This window comes from Marmota marmota, unplaced genomic scaffold (assembly GCF_001458135.2).
Source record: "Marmota marmota marmota unplaced genomic scaffold, marMar, whole genome shotgun sequence".
NCBI classification, from domain to species: Eukaryota; Metazoa; Chordata; class Mammalia; order Rodentia; family Sciuridae; genus Marmota; species Marmota marmota.
Genome location: NW_026000205.1, coordinates 11,500,793 through 11,526,244, shown reverse-complemented (window position 1 = coordinate 11,526,244; position 25,452 = coordinate 11,500,793). Strand labels below are relative to the sequence as shown.

Here is a 25,452-nt window from a genome sequence, read left to right as displayed (position 1 = left end):
TTTTTTTTTTTTTTTTTTTTTTTTTTTAGTTTTGAGACAGGATCTTGTTAAGTTGCTTACAGCCTCCCTAAATTGCTGAGGCTGGCTTTGAATTTACAATCCTCCTACCTTAGCCTCCAAAGCTGCTGGGATTACAGGTGTGCCCCACTGTGCCTGGCCATCCTAGCTTTTATTTATTTATAAAAATGATTTATTTGTTCTTTTTAATTATACATGACAGTAGAATATATTTTGACATACTATATATACATGGCATCTAACTTCCCACTTTTGTGGTTGTATATGAAGTGGAGTTACACTGGCTGTGTATTCATATCAGAACATAGGAAAGTTATGTCTGATCATTCCACTGTCCTTCCTGTTCCCATCCCCTGTCCCTTCCCCTCATTCCCCTTTGTCTAATCCAATGAACTTCTAATCGCCCGCCCCACTGTGTGTTAGTATCCACTTATCAGAGAGAACATTCAGCCTTTGTTTTTTTGCAACTGGCTTATTTCACTTAGCATAATAGTGTCCAGTTCCAGCCATTCACTGGCAAATGCCATAATTTCGTTCTTCTTTATGATTGAGTAATATTCCATTGTATATATGTACCACATTTTCTTTATCCATTCATCTGTTGAAGGGCACTCAGGTTGGTTCCACAGTTTAGCTATTGTGAATTGAGCTGCTTATACATGAATGTGGCTGCATCATTGTAGTGATACCTGCCTTTTCTATTTCTATGAACAACATTGGAATTTTAATAGGAATTACATTAAATCTGTATAGCACTTTTGGTATATGGCCATTTTCATCGTATTAATTCTGTCTATCCAAGAACATGGGAGATCTTTCCGTCTTCTAAGGTCTTCTTCAAGTTCTTTCTTTAGTGTTCTGTAGTTTTCCACTGTAGAGGTCTTTCACCATTAGATCGATTCCCAAATATTTTATTTTATCTGAGGCTATTGTGAAAGCCTCTGCCTCCCAGCTTTGACAGCAGTGGGGAGGTGACGGGGAATTAGAAATCACCAATGTGACCAGGTACCCAGGAAGGCTACCCACAAAGTTGTTAAAAACCGGCGACTGAAGACTGTGAATGGCCCGATCCTCGCAGGTTACCTGTCCGACAGCCTCTGACTGTTCAACCTCCCTGCATCGGAAGAGGGCAGAGCAGGAACGAGGGGGTGGGTGGGCGATGCCTTGTCCCCTGGCTCACGGTGACCTGAGCCTGGGGAGGATTCTGCAAAGGGCCTCCGGGTCTGCGTAAGTGCCAGGCGGGACAGGGGACGCTGCGACGCAGAACAGAAGAGGTGGCTCTGTTTCAACTGGACCCCAGGAAGGAGGCAAGGACAAGACAAGGTCAGGGCCAGCAGAGGTGGCAGGGAGGGGCCCAGGAGTCTGCAGCAGCTGTTATAAGAATCATCAAAAAGAGGAAACAGGGCATCAGTGACAGTAGGAAGGTGGCCGAAAGTCAGGCCACAGATTCTGGGAGAGGAGAATTGGAAGTGGGAGATAAGAGTCTGGGTGGGGAAACAAAGAGAAAGAAATAGTGAGAAAGTGGCCAACTTTTGACCTCTCTGGCAACATGACCCCTCTGGGTTAAAAAAAAAAAAAAAAGTCCCAAGAAATTCAGGTAGTTGTGGTCTCTAAAACTTCTTAAAATCTGTGAGAAGCCTGCTGACTTCCCTCTGAGGAAGTTCTGAAAGATCATCTCCACATGGGGGTAAAAAACCATTAAAGATGGTGGCATGAGCTCTGGGAAAGGAATGCTGGGGTCACATCTGGAGAAAGAATGGGACAGGAGGAACGGAAGCTCGTCAAGTTGGCTGAGGAGGGGAGATGCAGAGTTCACCTGCGTGACAGCAAGGTGGAGAGGAGAGGGATTTTGGGAAGAGATTGATTTTACTGCCTAGAAGGGTACAGAGACAACCAAATAAGACACATGCTCCAGCCTCAGGGATCAAAGCTGGATGGGCACTTACCGTGACCATCTTGATCCTCTTTCCTGGTGACTGGTCTCAGGATGTACATGGGACCCAATTCTAGCCCTCAAAATGTCAAGAAGTCTCCTGGGGTGGGATGGTAGACTCTGGGAAAGTTTTTTTTCTCCATTTCATAAAAGAGAGAGGTCTGAAAGGAGCTACTCTCTTCCTTCCTGACTTGGAAGCTTTTATGAAAGGACGTGATACTTGGAGCTGCAGCAGCCACATTGGAGCCATAAGGAAGCATCTAACTAAGGGTGGCAGAGCAGAAAAGTGGAAAGGGTCTGGGCCCTGGACATTGTTGAGCTGGGACCACCTACCTCCAAACTCACCATCAATAAATGACCCTGTGGTTGGTTGACTCTCTATTGCCACATATTCTCTCACTTGCAGTCAAATGCATCCTAACTCTAATAAATCAGCTGATCAGCCTGTATTTTGGTTATCCTGCATCCTATCCGAACTTACCTGGTGTCTAAACTCTGCCTGATTGCTTTGTAGGATCTGTGGGGGATTAAACCCAGGGGGCACTTTACCACTGGGCCACATCCTCCGCCCTCTTTTATTTTGAGACAAGGTCTTGCTAATTTGCTGAGGCTGCCCTTGAACTCGCAATCCTCCTGCCTCAGTCTCCTAAGCTGCTGGGATGACAGGCGGGCACCACCACATCTGGCTGGGTCATCTTAATGTCTGCCTTACCTGCTATGACTGAACTCAGGGGAGCGTCTTATGGTTCCAGTCACTAGCTCTGGTACCAAGACGCCAGGACTCCCTTCATTCAGGAGGGGACATTTGATGGCCGTCTGGCTAAACCTACCTGGACACAGCAGACAGGACCCTTTCTAAGGTCAAACACCATCTGACCTGCAGACTTGATTGCAACTTGCACTTTTATAGGTAAAGCTTCTCATGCTTATTATGGGATCTTGGATGCCACAGAAACAACAGAGGGACAAACAGGGGGCTGGGGGGTCACGAGTCACGCATGTTCTGTAGGAGGGCAGCTCTCTCTGTTCAGAGTTCTTAGAAGCAGGAGAGTCACCCTGCCCAGTCTTCTCGCCCACAGAGTGACCATGACACCCACGATGCTCATCTGAAGACAGGGTTTGCTTTCCTGAGAGCCCTGGTTATTACCTACAGCGAATGCACTCAATCAGGGGCTTGCTGCTCCCTGGTCCCCCCTCCCCTCATTGTTCTCCAGCTCGTCTCTGTGCTTACAATAGGGTTCTTCGAAAGTCTCCTTTAAAATCTTCATTAAAAGAACTCCCCGGGGCTTACTCTTGGAAAAACAATCAATCAAATGATTTATTTGCACGAGCGCCGCTGCCCCCCCACTCCCCCCCCCAACACTCTCGTGAGACTGCCCTGGGATCGTGGGGCCAGGGCTTCTCCTGGTGCGTTGTCGGGCTGACCTTTTGATTCCCAGGGTAGCTTCTGACAGAAAGCAGACCCTGGTTGTCAGGGTGCGGGGTTGAGAGAGGAGGAGGAGACTGAATGTGAAGGTCCCCAGGGGCACGTTAGGGTGGTGGAAATGCTCAGTAACTTGATTATGGAGGGGGTCACATCGCAAGGCCAGTGGTATTGCACAGTGAGCTTCAAATGAAGGCGCTATATTTTATGAAAAGAAAGCCTCAGCAGGGCTGAGTTTGAAAAATTGTGTCATCTCACCTCCACGTGCAAAATAGACAGGTACATAACAAGGTCAAGGCCAGAAGGGCTCTGCTTTGTCTGTGTCACTCTGCAGAAGTCGTGACTGCGCAGGGATCTTGCAGGTTCACCCAAGGGTAGAAGCCAGGGTGCGGACAGGTGGTAGAGGGCAACCAGAGCTTATCCTGGTGCTGGAGAACCCAACAGAGTGGTGGAGCTGTGGTGAACAGGAGAGTCATTCCACTGTGACTTGTCACTGAGGGGGCTGTGGGCCACAGGACTATTGCATCTGCCAAATTTTCAAGCTGAAACTCCAGTTGTCATTGCTGTTTTTGGAATCTTACATTTTTACAAGCTGAAAACAAATTCAGAATGTCCAAGTATTGGATGGGCTTCTAGGCTCTCAGGTTGTGGCCTTTGGCAGTGGAGGTCAAGGAGTCCCCAGATGCTGTGCCTGAGTGGGGAAGGTACATGGGGGTGGGATGGGGGGGAGTGGGATTTTGCCATAAGCTCAGCTCAGAGATACTTTGGCCCAGAGGTGAAAACACATACAGGCATGCGCCAGTCACATTAGTGACACTTCAGTCCATGCCGGATCACATGGATGATGGAGATCCCATGAGGTTATGGTGGGTTCCTATCAGCTAGTGACATCATGGCTGTAGTGACATAAGAATTCGACGTGCCACTCACATTTGTGCTGATGCCGGTGTTGACAAATCTGCGGCATGACCTGTCACATAAAAAGCAGAGCACACACAGTTCCGTGCCGTCTATCACGCTCGGCAATCACAATAAGTGACTCTGCTGCTGGTTTGTGTATGTGTCATGCCACACTTTTAATGGGCTCCTATCTATTTTTTTAAAAATGTTTACTGCAAAACAATCTGCTCTGTTACCCTCACAGCCTCCTGCATCTCGTGTTTGCTGACATCAAGAGGTCACATGGAGCAACTGGCCGGGACCACCGAGGTTTGTGGAAGTTCTCTCTGGGCTGTTCACACAACAACGAAACCAACTGGCCACGTTTCTCAGAATGGGTCCCCATCCTTAGGCAGAGCACGGCTGCAGCAGTTGCTGGGACCTTCTGACTTTCTACAATGCTTTTACCAGTCCCTCGTTCTCATTGGGAGGTCCCTGCCACCCCTGCGGCCCTCTCCCTCACCCACCGGGGAAGTATCTGGAGGACACAGGCCAGGCCGGGAAGGGAGCGCCCAGACTCCAGGTCGCTGATCCTCCGACTCAGGCGTGGCCCTTCTTCCTGCCCCTGCCCTGGGAGGGCCTCCTCAGGCTCAGCCCTGGTTTTCTCGTGCTCTCCACCCTCTCCCAAGCATCTGATCCATGACCAGCTTTCAACATGGGCGACCTACCTACGTCTCTCCCTCTCCAGCCCCAGATGGCCTGTCTCCAGCTCTGTGTGGGGACATCCCAACTCCACCAGTCCAAACTGAGCTCTCCACCTCTCCGTCTCATCCCCCAGATCTGGCCCCTCTACTCAGTCACCTCTATAAATGACAACCTCATCTCCCTGTCTGCCCTGCCAGAAACCCTAGAGTCATTCTTAAAAAAAAGAAAAAAAGAAAGAAAGAAAAAAATTTAATTCTTTTAAATTTTTTAAAAATGATTACACAAGCCCACTTTTCCAGGAAGGAGTGTGCCGTTCCGAGAATTTTGAGACATCTAGAGATTCCTGGAAGCATCCCCACAATGGAGATAAAAAAGGAATTAGTGGCACGTCGTCCCTCACCCTGCCCCAGTGATAACCACAGGTCGGTCTCTATTGCTAAAGATAAAAAAGATTTTGATAAAACTTTCAAGAATGTCCCATAAATGAAACCATGTGGCTTGTTTCCTTGGGGCCTGCTTCCTTCACTCGGCATAATGTCTCTGAGATTCCTCCACATGGTGGTGGGTAGCAATGGCCTGATTCCTTTATTCCTGGGGGGCTCCTGTGTGTGTCTAGATAACACAGTGGTCTATCCACTTCCCCAGGTTGGAGGGATTATGCTGCTCTGGGCACGTATGTCCCAGCTTTTGTGTGGACAGTTTTCATCTCTCTAGGTCTGTGTATTGACCCAGAAGAGGGAGGCTAAATCTTATGGTAATTGTATATTTAACTTTTTGGGGAGAGGGGATACTAGGGATCGAACCAGGTGTGCTTTACCACTGAGCCACATCTCCAGTCCTTTTTTATGTTTTATTTTGAGACAGGGTCTTGCTAAGTTACTTAGGGCCTTGCGAAGTTGCTATGGCTGGCCTCGAACTTGAGATCCTCCTGCCTCAGCCTCTTGAGCCACTGGAATTACAAGCATGCACCACCACCACCGGCGTAGGAGATCTGAACTTTTTAAGATCTCTTCTCACTGTTTGCCAGAGTAGCCATCCCTCCAGCAATCTGAGAGATCCAGGGCTTGGCACTGTCAGCATTTTTTTTTTTTTTCTGGACATTCTGACAGTGGGTAGTGCCTTCTCCTTGACATCCCATATCCAGTTCACCCTCAGGCCTTATCGCTTCTCTTTCTCGAACATGCCTTATAGAAATCTGCTTCTCTCCCACTCCACGACCACCTCCCTCACTCACCCGGTCTTCTGCAGAGGCTTCCAACCTGGTCTTTCTTCCCATCCTCATTCCCGTTAGTGCCTTTGAGGAGGGAACTTTGAGAAGCGTGAATTGGATCATGTCCCTGCCCCAAATAAAACCTTTCCACACTTCCCATTCTGACTCCCTCTCCCTGGCCTCTGAGGCTGTGTTCCATCCGGCCCCACCTCCCTCTCTCCGCTCCCCTGGGGCTCCCCACCATCACTGTGACCTGGCCCGGCCCTCTGTCTGACCCTCAAGGCCAGCTCTCGGCATCACACACACCATTTCCTCCACGCTTCACCTGACTGGCCGCCGGCTTCCTCCAGCTTTCTCTCTGGTGTTATCTGTGATGGAGGGACTGTCCCTGATCACCCCGTCTCAAGTGCCCCTCTCCTTTGATGTTATCTTATACTGCACCATGGCAGTTTGATTTATGTATTTCTGTGTCCAGTTATTTCATGTGACTCTTCCTACTAGCCTGGGAAGCTCATGACCACAGTCACCATGACAGCCGTCTTATTTATCAGGATGGTCTTTCCTTGGTCCCTAAGGGGGACTGGTTCCTGGGCACTCCCTGTAGACCCAATCTGCAGATATGCAAGTCACTTATATAAAATGGCCAGTATTTGCATTTAACCAATTCACATCCTCCCATAGGCTTTAGGTCAACTCTAGATCACCTGTGATACCTAGTACAAGGCAAATGTTATGTAAATAGTTGTTATACTGTATTGTTTAGGGAATAATGATGAGGAATAAAAACTCCGTTCATGTTTAATGAACGGATGCAATTAAAATTTTTTTTTAGATCTATAATGGGTTAAATCATCAGATCTGTAACAGGCTAAATGAACAGATGTAGAACTCATGGATACAGAGATTGTTGTGTCCAGGGGAGTGACTAAAAATAGGCCTAGCACAGAGTAAGTATTTGGTATTTGACAAATGAATGAATCTCAAAAAGTGACTCTGATTTTCCACCATTAAAAATAACACTTCAGGGGCTGGGGCTGTGGCTCAGTGGCAGAGCACCTGCCTATCATGTGTGAGGCACTGAGTTCGATCCTCAGCACCACATAAAAATAAACAAAGGCAAAAGAAATTTAAAAAAGAAATAACACTACAAGGAACATCTTTTTCACAAAAGGACCGGAGTACGTGGGCATTCTCTAAAAGCAGTACTGCTGAATTAAATGCTCTATCCATTGAGGTTTTGTTAAATAGCAATAAATTACCTTCTTCAGCTGAACCAACCCCAACATTGTGTAAGAGACCCATAACCCTTCCAAAAAAAGAAAACATAGTATTTTTAAGTTTTTAGAAAGTTGATATTTAACATTTAGGAACTCGATACTTAACATCTAGGAACATTTAGAGGTCTCTAGAGAAACCGAATCAATAAGGATGCCTGTGTATATATGTACTCAGGAAAGAACGGCAGTTTTAGTCCAAAGTCCTGCTGGCAAACCAGGAAGAGCCAGAGTTGCAGATGATGTTGAAAGCTGTCTGCGGCTGAATTCTCTCCTGTGGGGGGAGGCCAGCCTTCAACTGATGGGACGAGGCCCACCCACACCACAGGGCACATTCTGCTTTCCTCCAAGTCCACCCACTTAAGTGATAAAATGGCTGTGCATTGTGGCTCAGCCACGCCGACACATAAAATTAACCATCACACACAGCACTATTTTAATTCTCTTCTCCCTGATGAAAAGATGGGTTGAGGATATTTGCATACTATGTATAGTTATTTGAATTCTTTCTGTACTTGCCTTTTTCTTATTTGACTTGCAATATGGAAAGATAGTGGTCTTTGACTTTGTTGATAACCAATTTTTTTGCATAAGTTTTATGCTTTTATGTGCTCAAATTTGTCATCATTTGTTTGATGACTTCTCCATTTATATCTTGCTAGAAAAACTCTTTCTCATTTATAAGGCATAAAAATTTATATCATCCATGTACAACTCTTATAGTTTTAAAAATGTATTTAATCTTTAATTCACTAGTTTTAACTTTTGTTGTTTAGTTGTAATTCTTCCAAATGAGTAGTCAATTATCCCAACCTTATTTGCTAAATATTAATACATTTTTCCCCACATTGATTTGAAATGAACTTACATTACTTCAGTAGGAAAAATCCCCCACATGTAATAAAACAAACCAGCAAAAATCATCATTTACCCATCCTGACTGACAAAAATATAAAAGATTCAAACAGCTGTGTTGGAAAAAGTGCACAGAGGGCTGGGGCTGGGGCTCAGTAGCGCAGCACTTGCCTAGCATGTGTGAGGCACTGAGTTCGATCCTTAGACCACATTAAACATAGTAATACACAAATAAAAAAAGGCATTCTGTCCATCTACAACTACAAAAAAAAATTTTTTAAAGATGCATAGAAGTGGATATTCTTATGTTCAGTAGGTGAAAATGTGAATTACTGAACATTTTCAGGAAAGTAATATGAAAATGTCTAGCAAAAAATTTGAAGTCACCTCTTTGACCTGGCAATGTCATCAATTATGTATCCCAAAATCCACCTGAAGCCTTCTCAGAGATAAATAGACACTGAAGCACTGAGGTAGATCTGTATGCACTGACATGAAATGGTCAACTGAAACACACATATGAGATGTGCGTGTGCATGCACACTTATATACCAAAACACACTTATATAGTACGATTTTATTTGTACATTTTAATCTGTACGTCCGCACATGTACACACAAGGATATAAACAAATTGAAGTTCCTTCCAGGAAGCGAGAAGTGCCTTGGAGAAGTGAATGGCGTTTCATATTTTACTTCTGTTTTGTCGGATGTTTTCTAATAAGGTCGTACGCATGCATTGTTACACCATTTTTAAAAAATAAAGAAATGATAATGAGAAAACATTTGTGCCCTGGATTCTGACCAACTAGCGCAGGTGCTGGCGCATGGGGATTCGCAGAGTTAGCTGGGATGAGCAGGTAAATCATTTTATGCGCTCTGCCTGCCCACACTGACTGCTGGAGCTGGGGAGGGGGTGTGCTGTGCCCCCATGTCTCAGGGGTTGAAAGCAGGAGTTTTTACTCTAAGAAAAGCAAGCTCCACGTGCAGTACCTTGTCCCTTTGGCATTCAGCGTCCCCCAACATCTTGGCCAGCTGGAGGGACCAGACAGCCTGGGGAGGGGGGGGCTGCTGCCCGAGCAGATCTCTGCCCTGGACCATCTGTCCCTGCCTGCAGCCTGGAGGCCTCTGGCCCAGGCCTCAGGATCCCTCCCCTGGCACCGTTACTCAATGAGGTTAAGTACACTCACAGACGTGTCTCGACACAACCCAACGTTAAACTGATGCCCATTTCTTGACCCTCTACTTTCAAAAACCAAAGTCCTAAAATGGATTTTTGAAGCCACACAATTCATTTCTGACTTCCTGTTAAGAATGCTATTCTCCCATGTAAGCGCGTTAAAGATGGGGTGGCTTGGGTCGTCTCGTTTGTCATTTCATCATTCCTTTTCTTCAGAGATGGAGAACCTCAAAATATGGAAGTGGTGTACCTTTTCCTGACCGCTGACAGACCGTGTTGGGGACATTGGTCATCTTCCTACTCTTCTGAATGCCTTTTGTGTGAAGGGAACCATCCAGGTATGGCTCTCCCACCAGAGAAGCTGGTCACCTTGGGACCTGTTTCCAAGCCTCCCCGACCCCTGCACGTCATCAGATGCATCTGCCCCGAGGTCTGATTCTGAGGTCAAGGGCACAGAGAAGGACGGAGAGTGGAGAGTTGCTTCTGGCAGTGGCAGTAGTGAATAAACGCGCCCTAGGTTAGAGTCCAGTGTGTGGGGGGTGGGGGAGTGGGAGGGGGTCCTGTGTCCTCACTGCACTGGTCAGTGGCACGACATTTAATGTGGTCCCGGCTGCACGGTCTCCTTTCCTCTCAAAGCCCGGCTCTCCAGCTTTCCTGGCAAACCTCCCAGCTCCCCACTATCTTATCATTAAATTCCAAATGAGCCAGTGTCGGCCTCCAGGGCTGCAATTAAGAGCCATCACCGAGACACAAGTTCAGTACAGTGATTAGGAGCTCAGAAAGCCTGCAGGCTGCCGAGAGATGCGCAGCCCGTTAATAATCAGAAAAACAAGACCACACGGAAACAGCGCATGGACGGCAGCAGCTCCTTTGGACTGGCCATCTCTGGCCAGCAGCGTGGTGATGCAAGTGTGGTTGGGGTTGAGGCTCACAGACCCAACTGCTGTGAGACCGGGAGTCATGTCTTTTTTCCTTGTGCATTCTACTTTGGTCCCAAACAAGAGCTCAACCCAAGAAAAGGCTGTCTGGATGGTGTCCACTGCACGGCTTCTCAATTACATGGGCAATCTCAGATCCCCGTGCTGGGCGACAGGGCACATAATGAATGCTCAGGGTGTGTTAGCTGTGGGTATTTTTGCATACATGCATTCATTCATTCTTTCACTGATTGGTACTGGGGATGGAGCCCCACGGTGCTTTACCACTGAGCTACATCCTCAGCCTTTTTAATTTTTTTATTCAGAGACAGGGTCTCACTTAGTTGTTGAGGCTGGCCTCAAACTTGTGATCCTCCTGCTTCAGCCTCCCTAGTCACTAGGTTTACAGGTATGCACCACTGCCAGGCTTGCTTTTACTTGGGAGTAAGATTACACACACACAAACACACACACACGTACACGCGCACACACACACACACGTGCAGAATTCTTCTCATAAAGGATATACAAGGATCCACCCCAATGCCCAGCACCCCTTCCCAGGGACAGCCATTGAGCACACTTTTAGGTATCCTTCCCCCGAGTCTTCCTCACTCAGCATCCAGAGGGATCCTTTAACAGCGTGAAGCAGACCACGCCCCGCCCCTGCTCTCTGGGATTTCCCACCATCCTCCCATCCTGATCACAGCCACAAGGCCCCACAAAATCTGGGTCCTGTTGACTGTCCTGACCTCATTCCCATGACTCTGCTTTTGGTCCCCCCAGAGCCATTCTGGCTTCCTTGGGCTCCTCGGACACATGGCAGCTGCTCTCAGGGCTGGCTGTCCCTCTGCGTAGATGTCCCGCCAGCTCCCACCCCACACCCTCCTTGCTTTCAGGAGCCTCCTAAGCACCAGCTCCTCAGAGGCCTCTTCCCCTTCCCCTGAAGCCCAGCCTCTCTTCCTACTTGGCCTGGCCCCAGGCTCCATCTGTGTCCTGTCCTGCTGCAATGGAACTTGAGCGACTGGGAGCTGGCCCTCCTCCACCACCTGTTCTCCGGCACAAGTGAGAGCTGGGACGTGGGGCTGCTCAGAGGTACGACTGAGGGGCGTCGCAGGACGTCCCCTTCTCTTACAGCTTTTGGTTCTTCTACGTTCCTTGCTTTCTCTGCTGAGCAAATCTCGTAGTCTGACCTACACTAGCATCTCCAGGTCGCCTGCTCAGTCTTGGCAGCAGATGTCCTAGGTCGCTACTACCTGGACGCCCCACGGTTTCTACCGAACCAGAGCTTTTGCTGATGGACCTAGGTTGCTCCCACTCTTCTTTATCATAAAACGAAAATGTAACCGACCAAAAAACGCTGTGATGAAAAAATGTTTTGTGCCCACAGGAAAAGACATCTAACAAGGAATCTGTAGATGTCAGCCTGTTGTGTCAAATGGTGTGGCTTTTTTTTTTTTTTAATTTTGAAAGATATCATCCAATTGCATCCCCCAGAGCTGTGCCTCAAGGAACCAGAGGAGAAGAGAAGAGGAGGTCAGAGAGGACTGGGGGAAGGAGGCCAACACCGGGGGATTCTGTCCTACTGCGTGGTAGTGTGAGCGTGGTGTGATCATGGTGGGATCATCTTCCGCAGCACACAGTGAGGCTCCCGATTTGATGATGGAGACACACTGTGAGATTTTGCGTAGAAGAAGGAAATGACCTACTTACAGCTTTTTCCCTACATTTTTAAATTGGTGCACTATAGTGGTACGTATGTATAGGATTTGCTACATATTGGTACATGCACACAATATTAAAATGTAATTTGGCTAATATCACTCCCCAGCACTTCTGCCCTCCCTACCCACCCCCTCCCACCCCTGGTCCCTTTCCTCTACTGACCTCCCTTTGATTTCACGAGATCCGCCCCCACTTTTCTTTTCCTTTTTCCTCTCTAGCTTCCGCACATGAGAGAAACCAGAAGGCCCTTAACCTTCTGAGTTTGACTTATTTCCCTTAACATAATGGGCTCTAGTTTTCTGAAAATGCTGTAATTTCATATTTCTTTGTGGGTGAATAAAACTCCCTTGTGTATATATAGCTCATTTTCTTTATCCAGCCATCCACTGATGGACACCTAGGCTGGTTCCAGAGTTTGCCTATTGGGAACTGTGCTGGTAAACATGGGTGTGCAGGGATTTCTGGAGTGAGGTGCCTTTAATTCTTCAGGGTAGATACCAAGGAGTGGCAGAGCTGGGTCACATGGGGGTCCCATGTCTAGTCTTTTGAGGAGACTTCACCACATTTCCATAGTGGCTGTGCTAATTTACAGTTGTACCAACAGTGTAAACGTGTCCTTTTCTCCACATCCTGCCCAGCATTTGTTAGTATTTGTATTCTTGATGGCTGCCATTCTGATGCTTGGGATGGAGTCTCAGTGTAGTTTTACTTGCGTTTCCCTCATTGCTAATGATGTTGAACCTTTTTTTAAATGTATTTGTGGACCATTTGTATTTCTTCTTTTGAGAAGTGTCTGTTTAATTCATTGACCCCTTTATTAATTGGGTTATTTGATTTTTTGGTGTAAAGTTTTTTGAGCTCTTTATATATTCTAGCTACTGATCCTCTGTCAGAAGAGTAGCTAGCAAAGATTTTTCCCCGTTCTGTGGACTCTGTCTTCACATTCCTAATTGTTTCCTTGGCTGTGCAGAAGCTTTTTAAGTTGACGCCATTCCATTGATTAACTCTTGGCATTACTTCCTGAGCTTTAGGGGGGCTATTGTCTTTGCCTGTTCTTTGTAGCTGCAGAATTGACTCTTCCTTTTCTTCTAGGGGTTGCATAGTTTCTGGTCTAATTCTGAGCTCTTTGATCCATTTTGATTTGATTTTTGTGCAGAGTGAAAGATAAGGGTCTATTTCATTCTTCTAGATATAGATAACCTGTTGTCCCCACACTGTTTATTAGTTCTAGAAGTCTTTTGGTGGAGTTTTTTTGATCTTCTATGCATAGGATCATATCATCTACAAACAGTGATAACGTAACTTCTTCTTTTCCTATTTTTATCCCTTTTAATTCCTTCTCTTGCCTAATTGTTTTGGCTAGAATTTCCAGCAATATGTTAAGTAAGAGTGGTGAGAGTGGACATCTTTGTCCTAGATGTTAAAAGAAATGCTTTCACTTTCCCCCATTTACTTTGAGGTTGGCTTTGAGTTTTTGTTTATTTTTATGTAACCTTTATGATGTTGAGGTAGGTTCCTCTATCCCTAGTATCTTCATGTTTTTGTGTTATCATGAATAAGTGCTAAATTTTGTTGAAATCTAAGTGATTTTTGTCTTAATTCTGTTTATTTGATGATTATATTGATTTGCATATGTTAAACCATCCTTGCATCTCTGGAATAAAACTAACTTGGTCATGGTGAATAATCTTAATATAATGTTGAACATGATTTGCTAATATTTTAATAAGTATTTTTTGGCATCTAAGTTTATCAGGGCTGTTGGTCTATAGTTTTCTTTCTCTGATGTGTTTTATCTGGTCTTGATATGTGTGATCCTGGCTTCATAGAATGAATCTGAAAGTGTTGCTCTCCTTTCTATTTCATGGAATAATTTGAGGAGTATTGCCATTAGTTCTTCTTTAAAGATTTAGTCGCATTCAGCTGAGAATCCATCTGGTCCTGGGCTTTTTGTTGTTGGAAGGCTTTTTATTATTGCTCCTACCTCATTCCAAGTTAGGTTTTCTGTGTCCTCTTGATTCCTTTTTGGTAGATTTTATTTGTTTACAGATATATCCATTTCTTCTAGGTATTCCAATCTATTGGAGTCTAAGTTTTCAAATAGTCCCTGATGATCTACTGGATTTCTGAGATGTCGGTAGTGATTTCTCCTTTTTCACCTCAAATTTAAGTAATTTGGGCTTTTTTTCTTTTTATTAGTTTGGCTAAGAGCTTATCAAACTTGTATATCTTTTCAAAGAACCAGCATGTTCTCTCCCTTTGCTTTCTCTATTAGCACATGTGGCTGTACATATGACCAAAGATCTCTGTGTCATCTTATAATATTCCCTGTCATCCATATTCTCTCTCTCTCTCTCTTCCCTCACCCTCCCTCTCCCTCTCTTTCCCTCTAGGGATTGAACCCAGGGGTGCTTTATCACTGAGTCACATCCCCAGCCCTTTTTATTTTTCATTTTGAGATAGGGTCTTGCTAAGTTGTTGAGGCTGGCCTTGAGCCTGCAGTCCTCCTGTCTCAGCCTCCTTAGTCACTGAGATCACTGGTATGTGCCTCTGCACCAGACTCTTCTGTTTTAGTGCCCTAGGTCTGACCTTTGCCCTGTCTGTCACTGTTGAATGCTGAAGAGGACAGTAGGGCTCTGTGAATTTCTGTTTTCAAGACATCGGAAGTGGGCTGAACCAGCGGGGGCGGTCAGATTCTGACTGGCTGCTGTAGCTTATCAAGACACATCAAAGGCCAGGAGGGGAAGACAGGTCAACAGATGAGGCAAGCCTCCTTGGGGGCACACTTTCACACTGCAGTCGGCACTTTCAGCTTGCTCCCACGCACTCTTCCTCCAGCCCTCGAGGCCCAGCAGCCCGCCCTGCCTCTGTGTTCAGCCTCCTGCGCCTCCAACAGGGCAAGCTCTAGGGGCGCGCCCAGCCTTCATCCTGATGCTCCACGAGTATTTGAGTTATTTTCCTAGGTAAGGGACAGTGCTAGGGTTCGTTTCTAAGGACAAACTGTACAAAGACCACTTCCAGAGGAGCCAGGGTCACCCCTCAAGGCACTGCCCTTTACCAGGGGCGGAAGTGGACCTATCAGGAGATTCCCACGGGCTTGGAAATGGCTCTTGGTCTCTACAGCTCTCTTCCTGACCTGGGAGCCAGCTCACATGCTTGGTTCTGAGAGCACCCGGGTCCAGCAACCTTCACCTTTCCAGGGAGTTTCTGTTATTAAATCCAATGCAACAAAATGGCACAAATGAACTTGGCAGAGGCGCAGGGAGAGTTACATTGTTTGCTTGCTGTGTGTACCAAACTTTCAAAGTCGTTTCCTGAACCCCCATTTTGGGAGGCACGGTGTGGGTTAGGGAGCAGGAACATGGGGAGACCACGTGGGTATCAGAGTGAAGAGCGAAATGACAAGAGATGATTACAAGGGGGTAAACTTGGCTGCACATCACTCCTCCCAGGTCAGGGGGAAGAAGGACAGTCTCTGCTGGCAGGGACAGGCAACCAGTGACAAGACATCCACGTTCCCCGAGGAGAGAGAAAACATTCTTGCAAGTGTCCATCTCTTCACCCTGAGGTGCCACCAGTGAGCAATGTGGGTCCTACACAGAACATGAGGGAACAACAGTGGGAAGAGAGGGCGTCCCAGGCACGGCACAGCCCACTGGGGAGGGAATGAATAGAAAGACCCAGAACCTGGCTCAGCAATTTGGACTCAGGAGAGTGCAGGTCTGTCATGGGAGGATTTGTAAGAAGGGACTGGAGGGGTCAGAGGAAGTCCAGCAAAGTTTGCAATGCTGAGCAGTTTGAGTTGGAGCTTCCTCAAAAGAGAACAGAAATCGATCAGGTTGAGGACCTCTGGAAAAAAAGGCGGGGAGGATCAGGTGGAGCAAGATGTGGCTATAGGTGCAGCATCATTTGAGATAACTTCCCAGGAAAAGAAAGCACAAGGCAGCTTGTCAGGACACAGAGAGAAGAGGAATCTGAAAGAACAATTGCAATTTGGGTGCTGGGGAAAATATGTTTGTTGGGGACAGAATTCAGCAGGAGACTCAAAAGGATCGAGTTATCCCAGGAAAAGCTCATCTGTTGACTTCCCTCTTTTTGACTGCAGGACTCTCCCAGGTATAAAAGCCTGTTGCAAGAGGAAGAGGAGAAAGAGGTCCAGTTAGACAAGGCTCCACCTGCTCCTGAGACCCAGCAGATTTGACCAGCCATCTGTCTACCTCCAGGAAAAGGCAAGAGACCAACCTTCGCCAGTGCTCAGGGAAAAGCCTAGTGAGGTCAGATGCCTCCCTGGGAAGAGATGGGATAGAAGGAAGGACTGTGGATCACTCGTGAAGAGCGGGCAGAGTGTGGGGTGGAAAGAGGTCACGGAGTGAAAAAGAGGCCAGAGCGTGTCTGTCGGAGAGATGGTGCTGGCGAGGGTCTGTGCGGAATCTCCCATGTGTCTCGTCTCTGCCTGCCAGATCTCAAACACCAAAGAGATATGCAGATGGGCCAAGGAATATGTTATCAAGACTAGGTGGAGGTCTCAGGTTTTAGTGTATTTTTAAATTAAATCAAATTTAATTACTAGGCTGAGATTGAACTCAGGGACTCACACATGCTAAGCACACCCTGAGTCACACCCCCAGCCCTTCACATTATATTTAATTAATTTATTTATTTAGGCACTGGGGATTGAACTCAGGGATGCTTTAACACTGAGCTACATTCCCAGGCTTTTTTATTTCTTACTTTGAGAAAGAGTCTCCCTAAGTTGCTGAGGGCCTTGCTAAGTTGCTGAGGGTAGCTTCAAATTTGTGATCCTCCTGTCTCAGCCTTCAGAGTCACCAGGATTACAGGTGTGAGCCACCACACCCAGGTCCTTGGGGTTTATTTTAAATGTCACCTTGAATGATAAATTGGGCAGATTTAAGGTCACTCTTGATTTACTTGTGCATATTCTTTCCTTAGGGATCAAGAGAGGGTGGAGTTTGCAGTGCATGCTGGGAATCATGGTAGTTCTGGGGAATCATGGGCTAGGTGTGGTGCACGGGGAGTGAAGGCCATGCTGAGTGGGGTCAGTGACTTTCCCAGAGCTCTAATCTGAGGCATGGCTGGGACAGCAATCCTAGTGACTTGGCCCTGATCAGGCCCCTTCCATTTTTCCAATTAAACCCCCAGGCTTTCTTCATTAGGCTCTGCTTGGAATGGAGAAATTGGGCATCTGCTGCTCACCTGGGGCTTAAGCTGTTGTCCCCTTATCCTCAACCAAATTTGCACTTTCAAGGGTGCCACTGAGGAACTTGAGTTCCAACACAAGAACTTGGGGAAAGAAAAGAAAAAAAGGGTAAAGATAAGGAAAGAAAAAAAACCCCACAGATAGGCTGAGTAAAACTGGAGTAGAATTTGAAAACTCAAGACAGTCTTGTCTGCTTCTTCATGATAAAGCCGCTTTTCCTTCCTCTCTGTTCACAGACCCATTCATCATTCCCAGATATTTGCTGAGCACCTACTATGCAATGGATACAGTTCTAGGTACTAAAGACACAATGGTGGGCAAGACAGATAGCATGGCTGCCCTCATGAAGTGCCCTTTCTAATAAAGACTTGGATACTTCCTAAGGAGGCTTCTGAGGCACCCAGAATTCTTAAGGAACTTTTTTTTTTTTTGGCTGGGTGTAGTAGCACATGCCTATAATCCCAGCAACTTGGGAGGCTGAGGCAGGAGGATCACAAGTTCAAGGCCAGCTGCAGGGACACCCTGTCTCAAAATAAAATAAAAAGGGCTGGGATGTAGATCAGTAGAGTGCTTGCCACATGTGTGTTGGCAAAGCCTTTGGTTTGATCCCCAGTGCTGGGGGGAAAATCATAGGGATCTAGTCCCCCCAACCCAGCTTTTTTTTGGTGGGTGGGGAGTGGGATAGAGAGGAGGAAGGTGCTAAAGAAGTAATTTGATGGGGAAGCAGCGTGGCCTTCTTGCTCCACCACCCACAGCGAGCAGAACAAACGTCACAGGAAGGGTTGGTCTTAATTTCTCTGGGCCCCGCGGGGTCTGACTACTGCAAGGAAGTTGATCATGGATTCGCCTTGGTTTGGGACTGATCCCATCAGGAGCCATCCTATCTTTCCGTCTTTTCAGGAAGGATGGCCCCAGAGCCCCGAAGCATGGGACTTCTCTTCATTTACTGCATATCTTTTTTCTTTGGTCTCCCCGCCAACCTCCTGGCCCTGCGCGCCTTCGTGGGGCGGGTCCGCCAGCCGCATCCCGCGCCCGTGCACATCCTGCTGCTCAGCCTGACAGTGGCGGACCTCCTGCTGCTGCTGCTGCCCTTCAAGATGATTGAGGCAGCCTACGACTTCCTGTGGCCCCTAGGGAATGCCCTCTGTGCCCTCACGGCCTACGGCTTCTACAGCGGAATCTACTGCAGCACGTGGCTCCTGGCGGGCATCAGCATCGAGCGCTACCGCAGCGTGGCCTTCCCGGTGCAGTACAAGCTCTCCCGCCGGCCCCTGTACGGCGTGATCGCCGCCCTCGTATCTGGCATCTTGTCCTTCGGACACTGCAGCATTGTGATCATTGTCCAATACCTGCCAACCCACAACGTGAGTGACCCCGAGAGCCTCCCGGTCTGCTACGAGAACTTCACCAAAGAGCAGCTGGACGTGGTGCTGCCCGTGCGCCTGGAGCTGTGCCTGGTCCTCTTCTTCATCCCCATGGCCGTCACCACCTTCTGCTACTGGCGCTTTGTGCACATCATGCTCTCCAGACCCCAAGTGGGGACCAAGAAGCGCTGGAGAGCCGTGGGGCTGGCCGCTGTGACCCTCTTCAATTTCCTGGTCTGCTTCGGGCCCTACAATGTGTCCCACGTGGTGGGGTTCTTCCAGAAGAGCAGCCAGAATTGGCGCGCGTGCGCCGTGCTCTTCAGCGCTCTGAACGCCTGCATCGATCCCTTGATTTTCTACTTCTCCTCCTCAGCCGCGCGCAGGGCCTTTGATAGGGAACTGCGGAGGCTGCAGACCTGGGGGGCTTCCCTGTCGGCCGAGTGGAGAAAAGCCAGGGAGGCGGCCGTAAAGAAAGGAAAGGCGAGTGCAGGCATGGTCAACGACAGCTTCACGGGAGAATAGATGGTGTCGCCTTTTGGGGAGGGGGCTCCAAAAGGGAGACATTGAGTCAGAACTGGGTGAGTTCTCCTGTGCCCCTCTGAACAGCCAAAGAGAGTCACAGGCACCTCAACTCCAACTCACCCAATGAGTGAGTGTTTTCATTTCCTTCCTTGGGCTTGGTGACATTTCCTACAGTAAGCCACAAGCCCTTGCATCCTAGGACATCAGAATCTTGGATTCCTTATCTTCACCACTCAGTATCTAGGAGGTGGTGGCATTTACTCACCTACAGCAGAGCTCTTATTTCTGACCCTGGCCCTGATCCAGAAAAGGGGATCCACAGGCTGGGTGCACATCTCAGCATGGGCAAGTCTGCAATGCAAGGTGGGCACCTGAAGGTTCCCCACCAGCACCCTAACCACAGCAGGTGCTGCCTCAAGAGCAAGAAAAAGAGTCCTGCGGGGAAGAGTCTATGCAGGCTGAAGAAGCCCAGGTCAGGGTTCTTTGCCAAGCGCTGTCCTTTTGAGTTTTCTTCTTTTTTCCCTGATCCATCTTGCCAGAGATCTGTCATTTGTATTCTTTAGAAAATCAAGACCCTTTCCAGCATTCTCTCTGTTGTCTATCTCATTAATCTTTATTCCTATTTATTTTCCTTGTACTTTCTTAAATCTTTTTTACTTACTTCATTTTCTTTTTTAAGTTGGGGGTTTCATTAACTTCACTCTCTCTTCCTAACAGATCCTCATGTAAGTGCTTAAGTTCATAGATTTCCCTGTAAGGACAGTTTAGAACAGATTTTGATTTGCAGAATTTTTGTCAGTTTGAGGTCTGTGTCAGTTCTAATTTCCAAAGGACGTTTTTCTTTGGCTGTTGAGTTTAGAAATGTTTCTTTGTTTTTAGGCATGTGGGTTTTTACCTCCCGTCTCTCTTTTGTTATTCATTTCTAACTACATTGCCCTGAGGTCAGAGAATATTATTGAAATGGGTCCAGTTCTTGGAAATTTGTTGAGTATTCTTTTTAATACCAGAAAAATAATCAGTTTTGAAAAGAAGACAGATTCTACAATCGATGGGTGGGTTCTGTCTGGGTTTTATACACCTCAGATTGAAGTTGTCAATTTGTGGGGTTCAAAGCTTTATAATCTTTACATACTTTTTTGTTGTTGGTGTTTGGGGTGCCAGGGATTGAACTCAGGGGTGCTTAACCACTGAGCCACATCCCCAGCCCTTTTAAAAAATATCTTATTTAGAGACAGGGTCTTGCTGAGTTACTTAGCACCTTGCTAAATTGCTGAGGCTGGCTTTGAACTTGAGATCTTTCTACCTCAGCCTCCCCAGCTGCTGGGATTACAGGTGCACACTACCACACCCGGCTACCTTTACATACTTTTTTGTCTATTCGATCTATCAGTGACAAGGAGAGGGTGTGAGGTGCTTTTCTAGACGGTAAATTTGACTATTTCCTCCTTGTAGTTCTGTCTTGCTGGTGAATTGAAACTTTGAGCATTTTTTTTTTTGCCTTAAAATTGATTTTGTCTGATATTAATAGAGCCACACTGATGTGTTTTGAGGTTACTATTTGCTTGCTACACTTTCACCCAACCTTTTACTTGTAACATTCTATATTCTTGTTTTAGATGCATCTTGTATACACGGTACATGGTGGAGTGGTTGGATTTTTTGGCAATCTGGTCTTTCAACTTGACACTGTGTGTCATTTAACTATATCATTTTGTTTATTTATATTTATGTAATAATATTTTTTCAATATAATCGGGATTATTTCTGTCATACTATTTTAAACAGTTTCATTGAACTACACACACACATTGAAATATACACGTACGTTGCACAGGGCCAAATGATAAGCATACAGGTCAAATGAATTATCACAGAGTGAACTCACCTATTTAAATTCAAAAAGACATGAAACATCTACTTGTGCTGTTTGTTTTCCTAGAGTTTTAATATTTCTCTTTTCTTCCCTCTGGCCTTCCTTGGGGACTGAGGTTTTTATTTTATTTTATTTTATTGCTTCATTTCTTGTTCTCCACTAACTTGGAGAGTATTTGCTGTGTTCGTTTAGACATTGTAATATGCCAGGATTTCTCAATCAGTCCTTCCCTTCTTTCCTTCCTTCCTTCTTCTCTTTAAATATCATACATTAAAGAAAAATCAGTGCCAGGTGGTTTTGAACTGTGTCAGTCGAGTGCAGGAGTTCTAGAGTGTGGTCTGGAGATCCTTTCAGGGGTCTGGGAGCTCAAAATTATTTACATAATGATGCTAGCATGCCAATTTTTGTTTTTTCACTCTCATTCTTTGACGAGTGATGTGCAATGGAGATTTTTAGATTAGTCTGTTATGGTGTCACATGTGACATGTGACACCATAACAGACTAATGCAGGATGCATGGAAATACAGCTGTCTTCCAGGAAGTCAGCCCTTAGAGAGATCTGCAAATATGTAAAAGGACGCAACCCTTTTCATTAATTTTCTGAAAATATCATTATTTTTGTTAAAATGTGTTATTTTGTATTAATGTGTACTGGTTTTATGATTGCTATTGTTTTTCAGTAAATTCATACACGTTTTAAATTTTTTCTCTCTTAATTTTTTAATATGGTGTATACCAATAGGTATAACCTATGCAAAAAAAAAGCTCTTTGGGGTCTTCAATAATTTTTTAAAGTATAAAAGGGCCCTGAGGGCTGGGGTATAGCTCAGTGGTGGAGCACTTGCCTCCTAGGTACAAAGCCCTGGGTTCCACCCCCCGCACTGGGGGGAAAAAAGCCCTCAGATATTTGAGAATTGCTGATCTAATGAGATCCTAGATGTGTTTGTCAGCTCTTTGTCAATGTGCCTAAAATACACGACAAGAACAACTTAGAGAAGGAAGAGTTTATCTCTGTGGGGCTCATGGTCTCAGAGGTCTCAGTCCAGGGTCATCCACGCTCCATCACTCTGGGCCTGGGGTAAGGCAGAACATGGTGACCAAAGGATGTCGTGGTGCATTCCTCGTGACAAAAACACCCAGGGTCACTCCAGATGAACTGGGCTGTGCAAAATAACCACACAAGAGACAGAGAGACCTTTTTCTTTGGGTCCTATGACAGCTCCTCTGACCTTATGGGCCCATGGAAAGAGAGAGAGGAGCAAGTGCTGAACCCTTTTATTGGGAAGAAGCCATTCAAATGAGGGAAGAGAACACACAGGAATGGGTGAGTGTGGCTCAACCCCTGTGGGTGACATGCTACACCCGAAGACACACCTTGCTATCTGAGCTGGAACAATGGCCCAAGTCACCACAAAATATAGTGATTGGCCAGAGCCTCGTGCTTCAGGACTGGAAGGTGTGGGTCATTCAGAGTGGCTTCCCACAGAAAAGATTTTAAAAGTTTCTCAGGGAAAAAGTTATGAACAGACAGTGTGCTTTACTTTGGAAGGGGGATTTGTAAAACCCTACAAGTTCCTAAGATCTAATTTATGCAACTACTTCTGTTTCCTAGAACATTATGTTAATGGGGGAAAGGGGAAGGGTTGACATGAGCAAGGTTATCCTCGGCCCTATGTGGTTTTCAGGTCAATGCCAGGGAGGGTGAACATCCACTGGATAGGGACCTAGATGTGAAGTCAGGTCACTTAGTTTGTCTAAACTAGGTAAAATCTTTCTCCTAAAGCAGGGTTCAAAACAGCACACCCCCATCAGTACTTCACATCTCTTTTGTGTATGTGATACTGGAGATTATTCAAACTCTCACCACTCTTATTCAATATAGCACTTGAAATTATAGCCAGAGCAATTAGGTAAGAAAAGGAAATTAAAGGGATGCAAATAGGAAAAGAAGTCAAAATATCTCTGTTTGTAGATGATGTGATCCTAGACTTAGGAGATCAATGGAAGGATTTCTCATGTTCTTAGATAGGCAGAATTAATCTTAAAACACACATCTTTTGATAAGTCTGTGGTTTGTGTTCTGTTAACCAAGTATGATTTGGAAAATACAAAATTATGTCAAACAGGCACTTTCAGACTCTATCCGGCTCACACAAAGCCCTTGCAAGATCCTGATGAGTTCACCTGCAGGGACTACACCCCACCCCCATGGAGAGGAGAATTGATGACTTACGGGAAATCTCCAAAGGTTCCAGGTTCCTTATGTTTACAATGTCACTCCTGTGATGCTGAAAAGTCTCATCATAGGGGACAGGGCAAGTGATAAGAAGGGGATGAAAAAGAGCTTATGGGGTGGCGGATCTGAAGATAACAGATTTATCACAAGGCACCCTGTAATCCCTTTTGAAAACTGAGCCAGCCATCAGAGGCAGGGATTTGTTGGTAGACCTTCTTGGCAGAATCCCTTCTTCTTTAGCAACAGTATCCCTCCCTCCCCCTCTGTGGTGTGGTTTGGTAGAGTCAAATTCACCTCCCACCTTATACTCCAAAGGTAGATGTGTGACCCAGAACCAGGACCATCAGCAGAGGTCAGCCCCTAACTACAGTGATGGTTCACCTGTGGGCATGTGACTCAGTACAGGCCAAGGAAAGCCAAACTCACACTTTATGCTTAACCATTAGGAGAAAAAAAAAAAAAAAACCCTCTGAACTCGAACTTGAACTTGAAGTTAGCCTATCTCTTCTGGGGGAGCTACTTTGAGCCTAAGAGGCTACTGAAGCCTGAAGCCAACTCTAAGGCAACTAGAACAGAGAGAAAACATGTCCAGGAACTTTATGTCCCAAAGCAGATCTACTCTGAGGCTTTTCAGATCTGGGCACCCTAAATTTTCCCTCCTTAGCTTAAGGCAGTTTGATTTTCAGCTGTTTTCAACCAAAAGACAAATCATTACACAAACCATCACAGTTGCAGCCAGCCTTTCTTCATTACTTTTAAAATCCAGTTTAAGAATTTATACCTGAGCTGGGTGCCGTGGCATGCACCTGTAGTCTCACCTGGGCAGGAGACCCAGACAGAAGAATCACAAGTCCAAGGCCAGCCTGAGCCACACAGGCAACACAGTGAGAGGCTACCTCCAAAAGACTCCCAAAACCAAAAGATTTAAGTATGGAAACTAAAACCATAACAAACAAGCGTACTTATCATGCAGAACGAATACACTGTGATATTTAGTCACAGTCCTCCAGATTTCTAACATTGGGGTCCCCATTGGGCCTCTTTCTCACTGCATTTCCACCTTCTTTAAGAAAGACATTATTTTGGAATGTAAGTGCATCCTTCCTGTCCATGTTTTAAAAATGTACTTTGCACTTGAGTCCAGAAACACTGTTTGGTATTATCTTTGTCCATAAGTACCATACAGGTCAGGTCATTCTATAACAACCTGTTTTCCACCCAAAATCGTGTCTTTCATATCTACAGATCTCATGGATTTCTTTTGTCTGCTATAATATTCCATCATATTAATATACCAAATTATATATTTTTCATTCTACTATTGATAGACATTTAGCTAATTTCCCATTTGCACCAGCATAACCATCCTGCTGTGAACATCCCCCCAATGTCTCTTTGTACGTGAGTGGGACAGCTCTCTACTAGGTGGTATGGAGGGTGCATTTTCAGTTTCAGTAGAAGCTGTCAAGATGCTCTGCAAAGAAATGGCATAAATCTAGCTCTTTCTGAAAAAGGGCTCATCAGTGCAGACCATGGCAGCCTTCCCACGGGCCCCCTCCCAACCCTAGTCCTGCAGGCAACATGAAGTACTGAGGAGCAGGGAATGTGTCAGGAAACGCCTGACACCCTCAAAGTCACCCTGTGGATTGGTACATGTGCTGCACATATGTATGGATTGTGGTGGGGAGAAGTGGGGCAGAGGACCTCTCTAGAGCTCCAAGAAGCAGAGAAGCAAGTGGTTCATCTCCCTGGACCATGCCTCTCCTAACCAAATCAGATGGTCATGAACATTCAAGAAAAGCATAAAGATAACAGGATACACTTCAATTCATCAAAGGGGTTTCTTCCTCAAGTTCACCTTTTATAAAGAAAGGGCACATGTGTCAGAGAGAAATGGTGAATGGAAACTAGAAAATTTGGGTCCTGAAGATGGTGGAGATGGAAGAGAGAGAGCAAAGGGAAAATTAAGATGCTGGGATGGTGAGGGAGGATCTGGGGTGGTGGTCGGGCTTCCTGGCTCTTGGGAATGAAAATGAAGCCACTGTTGGTCCTGGGTCATGCAATGTGGCCAAGACAAGACAATGTCACCAGGCAGATGAAACAGAATCTGTCTGTATTC

The 25,452-nt window shown here is 46.1% G+C and overlaps 1 protein-coding gene across 1 annotated transcript; it reads left to right on the top strand.

The window, feature by feature from the left end:
- The first annotated feature begins 17,913 nt into the window (after positions 1-17,913).
- LOC107151796 (free fatty acid receptor 2-like) lies at positions 17,914-20,430 on the top strand. Its single transcript, XM_015497199.2, has one exon. It carries the CDS (start codon positions 18,243-18,245, stop codon positions 19,221-19,223), a length of 981 nt encoding a protein of 326 aa, XP_015352685.1. The 5' UTR covers positions 17,914-18,242; the 3' UTR covers positions 19,224-20,430.
- Positions 20,431-25,452: the final 5,022 nt, after the last annotated feature.

What these genes read in the sequence shown, in the direction of transcription:
- LOC107151796 (XM_015497199.2), top strand. Translation starts at nt 18,243, where the DNA reads ATGGCCCCAGAGCCCCGAAGCATGGGACTTCTCTTCATTTACTGCATA.